Source organism: Mirounga angustirostris, unplaced genomic scaffold (assembly GCF_029215605.1).
Source record: "Mirounga angustirostris isolate CCGP_5_RB_7025 unplaced genomic scaffold, mMirAng1.0.hap1 SCAF_17, whole genome shotgun sequence".
Classification (NCBI taxonomy): domain Eukaryota; kingdom Metazoa; phylum Chordata; class Mammalia; order Carnivora; family Phocidae; genus Mirounga; species Mirounga angustirostris.
The window spans coordinates 11,891,856-11,903,859 of NW_026991725.1; the positions used below are offsets into that span (position 1 = coordinate 11,891,856).

Here is a 12,004-nt window from a genome sequence, read left to right on the forward strand (position 1 = left end):
TTTTTTAAAGATTTTATTTATTTATTTATTTGAGAGAGCAAGAGAGAGAAACAGCATGAGAGGGGAGAGGGTCAGAGGGAGAAGCAGGCTCCCCACTGAGCTGGGACCCTGATGTGGGACTCGATCCCAGGACTCTGGGATCATGACCTGAGCTGAAGGCAGTCACTTAACCAACTGAGCCACCCAGGCATCCTCCCCTTCAATCGCTGGGTAGAGAATTCTTGGTTGGAAGTTTTTTCCTTTTAGCACTTCGAATATGTCATGCCACTCTGTTCTGACCTGTAAAGTTTCTGCTGAAAAATCTTGATAGTCTTATATGGTTTCCTTGTATGTATTTCTTTTGATGCCTTTAGGATTCTCTCTTTAATTTTACCCTTTTAATTATAATGTATCTTGGTGTGGATCTCTTTGGGTTTGTCTTATTTGGAACTCTCTAGGGTTCCCCCCGTATGCCTGTTTACTTCCCCAGATTAGGGATATTTTCAGCTATTATTTTTTAAAAATTATTTTTCTGGCCTTTTCTTTCTTCTCCTCTGGGAACCCTATAATGTGAATGTTGTTCTGCTTGAAATTCTCCGAAGGTTTTCATTTTTTAAATCTTTTTTCTTTTTGCTCCTTTGTCTGAGTGAGTTCCATTGTTTTGCCTTCTATCTCACTGATCTGTTTCATTTAGTCTGCTGTTGAACCCCTCTAGGGTATTTTTCAGTTAAGTTTATATATTTTTCAGCTCTGTAATTTCTATTTGATACTTTTTAATATTTTCTCTCATTTTGTTGAAGTTTTCACTGTGTTCATTCATTCATTCTGAGTTTGGTGGGCATCTCTATGACCATTATTTTGAACTCTCTTGCTTGTCTCATTTTATTAAGGTCTTTTCCTGAGCTTTTGTCTTGTTCTTTGGAACATACTCCTCTGTCTTCTCATTTTGCCTTTCTGTGTTTGTTTCTATGTATTAGGCACATCAGCTACCTCTAGCAGTCTTGAAGGAGTGGCCTTTGTAGGAGATAGCTCGTGGGGCTCAGAAGCACTTATCCTTCCTAGCCACCAGTGCCAGGTGCTCAAGGGGTATCTCCTGTGTGAGCTGCACCTGTCTGCCCACCTACTCTGGTAGGGCTGTGGCTGTGACATGGGAGTATGTGGGGCTCTTGTCTGGCCCACCTGTGATGTGTGGCTATGGCATAGGAATAGGTATCTATGCCTGATCTTGATGCACAATATTATATAACAACATATTATAGATTTACTTTGGAAGCATAGTCTTTTTCATTCTACCACTGGTGGAATGGCATTCTACCATTGGTAAGGCTTTTTCATGCTAAGAAATAGATTTAAAATTAGATTTATAATATTTCAAAAAATAATAACAGATGTCGGTGAAGATGTGGAATAAGGCGAACCCTCTTAGACTGTTGTTGGGAATGTGAACTGGTACAACCACTGTAGAAAACAGTACGGAGATTCCTCAAAAAGTTAAAAATAAAACTACCCTATGATCCAGCAATTGCACTACTAGGTTTTTACCCAAAGGGTACAAAAAATTTTGATTTGAAGGGGGCACACACACCCCGGTGTTTATAGCAGCACTATCAACAATAGCCAAATTATGGAAAGAGTCCAAATGTCCATTGACTCATGAATGGATAAAGAAGATGTGGTATATATACACAATGGGATATTATTCAGCCATCAGAAAGAATTAAATCTTGCCATTGTTATATGCATTAAGAAGAGGGGAGAGGGAGCGCCTGGGTGGCTCAGTCGTTAAGCATCTGCCTTCAGCTCAGGTCATGATCCCAGGGTCCTGGGATCAAGTCCCACATCGGGCTCCCTGCTCGGCGGGAAGCCTGCTTCTCCCTCTCCCACTCCCCCTGCTTGTGTTCCTGCTCTCGCTATGTCTCTCTCTGTCAAATAAATAAATAAAATCTTTAAAAAAAAAAAAAAAAGAGGGGAGAGAAGAAATATTTTTTTTAAATAAAAATATAATTGTTCCCTCATGTGAAACAAAGCTCTTTAATGATTTACTTATGGCTTTAAAAAAAATTATTTGCTTATGGCTTTATTCTCACTATGCTGACTTTGGGGATTCTACTGACAGCATTCACTCAAATTAATACTGATTTTCTAACTAAAATTTAAGATCATATGAAAAGTCAGACTGAGTTTCTGTGACAGTTCACTGCTATATATAGGCTTGTAAGAGAATAAGGAATTTAAAAGGTAGGAGAATTAACGAGATGCATATTTCTGTTTAAAATCCAAATACTGATGTGAAGTCATATGTTTTACATTTCATTGTATAGACATTGAAAACTGGCTTGACAATGGTTGGGAAAGTGGTGACTCAGCTGACAGGCACACTGCCTTCAGGTGTGACCGAAGACGATGTTGCCCTCCATAGTAATTCCAGGCGGAGTCCTTTGGTTCCAGGCATCATCACAGTAATTGACACTGAAACAGTTGGAGAGGGCCAGGTAAGAACTTCTGATACAGGTAATGTCCTTTTTCTGCAAAGGATGGGGTGACTAAGAATATCATTTGTGATCAAGAACAGCCAAATACACTTGGCCTTGGAGATTATTAATTTGGAATTCTAGCAATTGAGGTTATTTCAGATTAAAATTCTTTTTTCAAGAAATGATGAGTAACATGTTAAAACCTGTTATTTCAAACATTATTAATGTTTCAAACCTGAGGGTAAAATTGAGGTTCTAAGGAGTTCTTGTTACCTCTTCATCAGAACATTTGTTTCACAAATAAATAATTACATATCTCTTTATACTGTTCCGTTCATAATACAATTTTTAAAAAAATGATGCTTGTTGTAACCTATATCAGAAGATTAATAACTGATTTTTAAAAGATTTTATTTATTTATTTGAGAGAGAGAGCACATGAGTTGAGGGGGAGGGGCCAAGTGAGCGGGAGAAGCAGACACCCCCGTGATCAGGGAGCCTGATGTAGGGCTCAATCCCAGGACCCCGAGATCATGACCTGAGCTGCAGGCAGATGCCTAATCGACTGAACCACCCAGGCACCCTTTAGTAATTGATTTTTAAAGTAGAGGCTTGCTCATAGAAGCAGTCAATAGGACCTTCCACATTTTGGAGGGAATTTAAAAAATTATTGACTAGAGGAGCAAGATGGAGGAGGAGTAGGAGAACTAAATTTCCTCTGGTCCCAGGAATTCAGCTAGATAGTTATCAAACCATTCAGAACACCTACAAATTCAACAGGAGATCGAAGAAAATAGTAGCAGCAACTCTATGAACAAAAAAGCGACCACTTTCTGGAAGGTAGGACGTGTGGAGAAGTGAATCCGAGGCGATATTCATGAAGATAGATGGTGGGGGGAGGGAGCCTCCATCAGCTGGCTACTGGCCAGTGATAGAGCAGCGGAGCACAAAATTGGAACTTTTAGAAGTCTGCTCTGCTGAGGGACGTCACTCCAGTGGCTAAGTGGGGGTGGGGTGGGGGTGGAACCCTCACTGGGACTCAGGACCCTCGGGGATCACAGAAAGACCGGGCGTGCCTGAGTGTGGCAGAGCTCCCAGGTATCAGATCGGGGAAGCCAGCTGCAAAGACGGAGCCGAGGAGTGGGCTCTCGGCTCAGGGTTGCCATAAACTGTGATCTGTGGCACTGTTGGGTCACTACTCTTTGAGCAGGGACCCAACAAGTGCAGATCTGGGGAGACTCCCCTTCCTCCCCCGGGAGGAGTGGCGTGGGAGAGCACTGCAGGAATCTGCTGGGTTTGGAGACTCCAAACGGGGTCAGGTGCCAGAGATAGAAATGCTTGGTCACAGGCCAGGTGAGCACGGAGTGCAGCCAGAGACCAGGGAGACAGGAGTGATTGACTGCTTTTCTCTGAGGGCTCACTGAGGAGTGGGGCCCTGAGCTCTTGGCTCCTCTGGGGCCAGAGATTGGGAGGCCGCCATTTTCACTCTCGTCCTCAAAAGCTGTACGGAAATCTTGCAGGGAAAGCTACAAAGAGCAAACCCGAGCAGATTACTTAGCCTGGCCCCTGGCAAGAGCGGTGCAATTCTGCCTCAGGTAAAGACATTTGAGAATCAGTGCAACAGGGCCCTCCCCCAGATCAGCAAGAACGTTCAGCCAAGACCAAGTTTACCAATCAATGAGAACTGCCAAGACTCCAGCGCACATAGAATTCATGGCTTTTTCCCTGTGATTCTTTAGTCTTTCAAAGTTAATCTTTTAAATTTTCTTTTTCTTTTTCAAATTTTTTTAGTTGAATTTTTCTTCTTTGCTTTTTCAACCAACATCTTATCAATTCCTTTTTAAAATTTGTTTAAGATTTCATTATTATTTGAGAGAGAGGGAGAACACAGAGGGTGGGTGAGAGGGAGAAGCAGACTCCCTGCTGAACAGGGAGCCCAATGTGGGACTTGATCCCAGGACTCTGGGATCATGACCTGAGCCGAAGGCAGATGCTTAACCAAATGAGCCACCCAGGCGCCCATCAATTCCTTTTTTAAAATCTTTTTAAATTTTCATCTTTACAGTCATATTCCATCCCTTCATCGTATTTACCCTTATTTTTATATATATGTAAGTTTTTCTTTCTTTAAAAATTTGAAAGGCACTTTCTTCTAACAGACCAAAGTACACTCAAAATCTAGTGTGTGGCTCTGTTCTATTCACTGGCCTGATCATATTAATTTTTCTTTCTTTCTTTTTTTTTTCCCTTTCTTTTCTCCCCAGTTTCGGGTTTCTTCTGATTTGTTTAGTGTATATTTTTCTGGGATCGTTGTTACCCTTTTAGCATTTTGTTCTCTCATTCATCTATTTTCCTCTGGACAAAATGACAAGATGGAAAAACTCACCTCAAAAAAAAGAACAAGAGGCAGTACCGACTGCCAGGGACCTAATCAATACAGACATTAGTAAGATGTCGGAACTAGAGTTCAGAATGACAATTATAAAGATACTAGCTGGGCTTGAAAAAAGCATAGAAGATACTAGATAATCCCTTTCTGGAGAAATAAAAGAACTAAAATCTAACCAAGTTGAAATCAAAAAGGCTATTAATGAGGTGCAATAAAAAACAGGCTCTAACTGCTAAGATAAATGAGGCAGAAGAGAGAACTAGTGATATAGAGGACCAAATGATGGAGAATAAAGAAGCTGAGAAAAAAATAAACAACTACTGGATCACGAGGGCAGAATTTGAGAGATAAGTGATACCATAAGATCAAACAATAGTAGAATAATTGGGATCCCAGAAGAAGAAGAGAGAGAGGGAAAGAAGGTATATTGGAGCAAATTATAGCAGAGAACTTCCCTAATTTGGGGAAGGAGCAAGCATCAAAATCCAGGAGGCACAGAGAACCCCTCTCAAAATCAATAAAGATAGGTCAACACCCTGACATCTAATAGTAAAACTCACAAGACTCAGAGACAAAGAGAAAATCCTGAAAGCAGCTCAGGACAAGAGGTCTATAACCTACAACTGTAGAAATATTAGATTGGCAGCAGACCTATCCACAGAGACCTGGCAGGCCAGAAGGGACTGGCATGATATATTCAGAGCACTAACCGAGAAAACTATGCAGCCAAGAATACTGTATCCAGCTAGGCTGTCATTGAAAATAGAAGGAGAGATAAAAAGCTTGCAGGACAAAGCAAAACTGAAAGAATTTGCGAACACCAAACCAGCGCTACAAGAAATATTGAAAGGGGTCCTCTAAGCAAAGAAAGAGCCTAAAAGTAACATAGACCAGAAAGGAACAGAGACAATATACAGTAACAGTCACCTTACAGGCAATACAATGGCACCAAATTCATATCTTTCAGTAGTTACCCTGAATGTAAATGGGCTAAATGCCCCAATCAAAAGACACAGGGTATCGGATTGGATAAAAAAAACAAGAACCCTCGATATGCTGTCTGCAAGAGACTCACTTTAGACCCAAAGACACCTCCAGATTTAAAGTGAGGGGGGTGGGAAATCATTTACCATGCTAATGGACATCAAAAGAAAGCTGGGTGGCAATCTTTATATCAGACAAATTAGATTTTAAACCAAAGACTATAATTAGAGATGAGGAAGGACACTATGTCATACTTAAAGGATCTATCCAACAAGAAGATCTATTGTAAATATCTATGCCTCTAACATGGGAGCAGCCAATTATGTAAGCCAATTAATAACAAAAGCAAAGAAACACATTGACAATAATACAATAATAGTAGGAGACTTTAACACCCCCCTCACTGAAATGGACAGATCATCTAAGCAAAAGATCAACAAGGAAATAAAGACTTTAAATGACACACTGGACCAGATGGACTTCACAGATATATTCAGAACATTCCATCCCAAAGCAACAGAATACACATTCTTCTCTAGTGCCCATGGAACATTCTCCAGAATAGATCACATCCTAGGTTACAAATCAGGTCTCAACCGGTACCAAAAGATTGGGATCATTCCCTGCATATTTTCGGACCACAGTGCTTTGAAACTAGAACTCAATCACAAGTGGAAAGTCGGGAAGAACTTAAATACATGGAGGCTAAAAAACATCCTACTAAAGAATGAATGGGTAAGCCAGGAAATTAAAGAAGACTTAAAAAATATTCATGGAAACAAATGAAAATGAAAACACAACTGTTCAAAATCCTTGGGATGTAGCAAAGGCAGTCCTAAGAGGAAAGTATATAGCAATACAAGCCTTTCTTAAGAAACAAGAAAGGTCTCAAATACACAACCTATCCTTACACCTAAAGGAGCTGGAGAAAGAACAGCAAATAAAGCCTAAACCCAGCAGAAGAAGAGAAATAATAAAGATCAGAGCAGAAATCAATGAAACAGAAACCAAAAGAACAGTAGAACAGATCAATGAAACTAGGAGCTGGTTCTTTGAAAGAATAAGATTGATAAACCCTTGGCCAGACTTATCAAAAAGAAAAGAGAAAGGACCCAAATAAATAAAATCATGAATGAAAGAGGAGAGATCACAACCAACACCAAAGAAATACAAACAATTATAAGAACATATTATGAGCAACTCTATGCCAGCAAATTAGATAATCTGGAAGAAATGGATGCATTCCTGAGACATATGAACTACCAAAACTGAACCAGGAAGAAATAGAAAACCTGAACAGACCCTAACCACTAAGGAACTTGAAGCAGTAATCAAAAATCTCCCAACAAACAAGAGCCCAGGGCCAGATGGCTTCTCAGGGGAATTCTACCAACCATTTAAAGAAGAATTAATACCTATTCTTCTGAAACTGTTCCAAAAAATGGAAATGGAAGGAAAACTTCCAAACTCATTGTATGAGGCTGGCATTACCTTGATCCCAAAACCAGATAAAGACCCCATCAAAAAGGAGAACTACAGACCAATATCCCTGATGAACATGGATGCAAAAATTCTCACCAAAATACTAGCCAATAGGATCCAATAGTACATTAAAAGGATTATTCACCATGACCAAATGGGATTTATTCCTGGGCTGCAAGGTTGGTTCAGTATCCACAAATCAATGTGATACAATACATTAATAAAAGAAAGGACAAGAACCGTATGATCCTCTCAATAGATGCAGAAAAAGCATTTGCAAAATACAGCATCCTTTCTTGATTAAAACTCTTTAGAGTATAGGGATAGAGGGTACATACCTCAATATCATAAAAGCCATCTATGAGAAACCCACAGTGAATATCATACTCAATGGGGAAAAACTGAGAGCTTTCCCCCTAAGGTCAGGAACACGGCAGGGATGTCCACTATCACCACTGCTCTTCAACATAATACTAGAAGTCCTAGCCACAGCAATCAGACAACAAAAAGAAATAAAAGGCATCTGAATCGGCAAAGAAGAAGTCAAACTCTCACTCTTTGCAGATGATATGATACTTTATGTGGAAAACCCAAAAGACTCCACCCCAGAACTGCTAGAACTCATACAGGAATTCAGTAAAGTGGCAGGATATAAAACCAATGCACAGAAATCAATTGCGTTTCTATACACCAACAACAAGACAGAAGAAAGAGAAATTAAGAAATCGATCCCATTTACAATTGCACCCAAAACCATAAGATACCTAGGAATAAATCTAACCAAAGAGGCAAAGGATCTGTACTCAGAAAACTATACAATACTCATGAAATAAATTGAGAAAGACACAAAGAAATGGAAAAACGTTCTATTCTCATGGATTGGAAGAAAAAATATTGTATGTCTGTACTACCTAGAGCAATCTACACAGTTAATGCAATCCCTAACAAAATACCATCAACTTTTTTTCAAAGAAATGGAACAAATAATCCTAAAATTTGTATGGAACCAGAAAAGACCCCGAATAGCCAGAGGAATGTTGAAAAAGAAAAGCAAAGCCAGTGGCATCAGAATTCCAGACACCAAGCTCTATTACAAAGCTGTCATCATCAAGACAGTATGGTACTGGCACAAAAACAGGCACATTGATCAATGGAACAGAATAGAGAGCCCAGAAATGGACCCTCAACTCTATGGTCAACCAATCTTGGACAAAGCAGGGAAGAATGTCCAATGGAAAAAAGACAGTCTCTTCAACAAATGGTGTTGGGAAAATTGGACAGCCACATCTAGAAGAATGAAACTGGACCATTTCCTTACACCACACACACAAAAAGACTCAAAATGGTTGAAAGACCTAAATGTGAGACAGGAATCCATCAAAATCCTTGAGGAGAACACAGGCTGCAGCCTCTTCTACCTCAGCTGCAGCAACTTCTTCATAGAAACATCGCCAAAGGCAGGGGAAGCAAGGGCAAAAATAAACTATTGGGACTTCATCAAGATAAAAAGCTTTTGCACAGCAGAGGAAACAGTCAACAAAACCAAAAGACAACTGACAGAATGGGAGAAGATTTTTGCAAATGACATACCAGATAAAGGGCTAGTATCCAAAATCTATAAAGAACTGATCAAACTCAACACCCAAAGAACAAATAATCCAATCAAGAAATGGGCAGAAGACACGAACAGACATTTCTGCAAAGAAGACATCCAAATGGCCAACAGACACATGAAAACGTGCTCAGCATCACTCGGCATCAGGGGAATATGATTCAAAACCTCAATGAGATACCACCTCACACCAGTCAGAATGGCTAAAATTAACAAGTTAGGAAACGAAAGATATTGGTGAGGATGCAGAGAAAGGGGAACCCTCCTAAACTGTTGGTGGGAATGCAAGCTGGTGTGCCACTCTGGAAAACAGTATAGAGGTTCCTCAAAAAGTTGAAAATAGAGCCACCGTATGACCCAGCAATTGCACTACTGGGTATTTACCCCAAAGATACAAATGTAGGGATCCGAAGGGGCACATGCACCCCAGTGTTTATAGCCTAGGGAAGAGGCTAGATGTCCATCAACAGATGAATGGTTAAAGAAGATGTTTGTGTGTGTATATATACACACATACATATACAATGGAATATTATGCAGCCATCAAAAAAATGAAATCTTGCCATTTGCAACGATGTGGATGGAACTAGAGGGTATTATGCTAAGCGAAATAAGTCAATCAGAGAAAGAGAAATGGTAGGAGTTACATCTCATTGATATCAGGAATTCGAGAAACAACACAGAGAATCATAGGAGAAGGGAAGGAAAAATGGAAGAAGACGAAACCAGAGAGGGAGACAAACTATACAGACTAATCAGGAAACAAACTGAGGGTTGATGGAGTGGAGGGCGGTGGGAGGGATGGGGTGGTTGGGTGATGGACGTCGGTGAGGGTATGTGCTATGGTGAGCGCTGTGAATTGTGTAAGACTGATGAATCATAGACCTGTACCCCTGAACCAAATAATACATTATATGTTGATTAAAAAAAAAGACACATTAGTAAACAATGCAGAAAAATCACTGTCATTGAGAAGAATACAGTGTGAGCATGCTTACCATCTAATTTAATTTAAAATATTAAAAAGAAACAAAACAGAACAAATTATTGATGAATTATGATGGTTACAAGTGACAATAATGTAAATAATATCAAATTTTATTACACATTTATTTATAAGTATGAAAAAATTCACAAAGTCGCAAAGTGATTGATACATACATGGTAATGCATATTATCAAATCCTATATCTTCAGATAATGGAGAAACATTTAGAAGGAGTGATTATAAACATGGAAAAATATGTGACATAATGTAAATCTTGCTGGTGAGAAACCTGTTGGGTTTTGTTTTCTCCCCTCATGTACCCATAAAAATTATTTTCGTTTGTCTCAATAGTCTTGAATTTTTAAATACATTTCTGAAGGGAAGATAATTTCAAAATTCTAATAGTTTGTGATCGTTACTACAAAAAATCTAATCTAAAGTTGATTATTAGAATAGTATAAGAGTAGAGCAACATTTGTGAAATAGAAATTATTTTATTGGGGTGCCTGGGTGGCTCAGTCGGTTAAGCGTCTGCCTTCGGCTCGGGTCATGATCCCAGATCCTGGGATCGAGCCCTGCATCGGGCTCCCTGCTCGGCAGGAAGTCTGCTTCTCCCTCTCCGACTCCCCCTGCTTGTGTTCCCTCTCTTGCTGTCTCTCTCTGTCAAATGAATAAATAAAATCCTAAAAAAATATTTTATCTATAACATATATTTAATTCTGTTTTCAGAACATAATGTCTAGAAGCTATGTGAGTCTTAAAAGTATTAACCCTAAATATTGCATGTTCTTTTTAGAAAATCTGCTTCCAGTATATATGGTTCTATATCTGATGAAAGATTACCTTTGACCACTATTCATGTACTGTTTCCTGTAGTAAGATCAAGTGGCCTTTCAAAAGCACGTGAACTCTACTGCAGTGAAAAGATAAAAAAAAAATCTTTGAAATTCTGGGTTATTTAATTTAGCTGTTATATTTTATTTGAAATCAGAATAATAGTCATTCTCTACCTCTCCTATGTTAACTTTGTGGTTCACCAAATATCTTATAGTGCAGGCTTGTATTCTTTTTTAAAACTCTTTTAAAAGACGTGCTAGCAAACTTTTCAGTTGACTAATGCATTTTTTTAAGTTGTGTTAATTAGCTCAAGTTGATAGACACAGACAGATGTTAATTTTCTTTCTTAATTGGAATTAAATATTTAAACCCTTAGTGTTTTATGAGTGTTAAGGTAAAAAATATTTTCTTTTGTCCTTTGATTCTTAATTAATTTACCTCCAAGGCCACCCACATTTACTGCATAGTAACAATCCTCCTCAACATTGTTTGGTGAGTCTAAGAAGTCTGTTAAGCATCTACCATTTGTTGACAGACAGATTTGTGGTCATTTAGAAACAGAAAATGTTATCTCATTATTTTTCATGAAATAGAGGTGTAACTCAATTTGTTTTATTATATTTAAGTGTAGGAACATGTAAAAAGAAAATCTTTAATTATATTAAAAAGCATAGCATTAGGCCTTATGTTATCAAATGTCGCCCCCCCCTCCGTTCTTTATTAACTTTTTTAAGTTTAAAATGGAATTCTCAGATTTGGAATATGGAAATGAACTGGAGGTTGTGGAGTTGCAAAAGATCATTTTTCCTTGGTAAAGGAATTGTTAACACTTGAAACAAGTAAAGTTGTTTATTAGGAAATAAGAGTTACAGAATTGTTAGCTTTTAAAAGTTAGAAGTTAAAAAGTGTTGCCCAACCTGAAAACTGCTATCTTTTCTATATTTGTTGAGATCATAATCTCTTTTCATTCCCACTTATAACGTTCTGAAATTTTAATTGATTTTAAGGTTCTATTATAAAGCAGGAAATAAATTGATGTTCAATAAATGGTAAGTTGCTATGTGCATTTTGAAAGAATTATAAATATTTTTTAAAGCAACAAGATTTCCCGAGTATAATACTGTCCTCCTTTCTTTTATTAATGTGAATCTGTTTTTTGTCAAGAAGACATTTTTGTCTCTGATACATAGTTCAGTTGGAGTACAGGGCTGTTTTTAGGTTATGCTGGATTGTATTAAAAAGACTTCAGGGGTTATTGTC

General features: G+C 38.5%; 1 protein-coding gene across 9 annotated transcripts in view; it reads left to right on the forward strand.

Annotated features, from left to right (window-relative positions):
* Positions 1–12,004, forward strand: part of BCAS3 (BCAS3 microtubule associated cell migration factor) — a 599,947-nt gene that overhangs the window by 170,672 nt on the left and 417,271 nt on the right. For all 9 annotated transcript variants that reach the window (XM_054510917.2, XM_054510920.2, XM_054510919.2 and 6 more), the window contains one exon: positions 2,301–2,471. In XM_054510917.2, the coding sequence (XP_054366892.1) occupies positions 2,301–2,471 (171 nt within the window). The remainder of the gene's footprint in view (positions 1–2,300; positions 2,472–12,004) is intronic.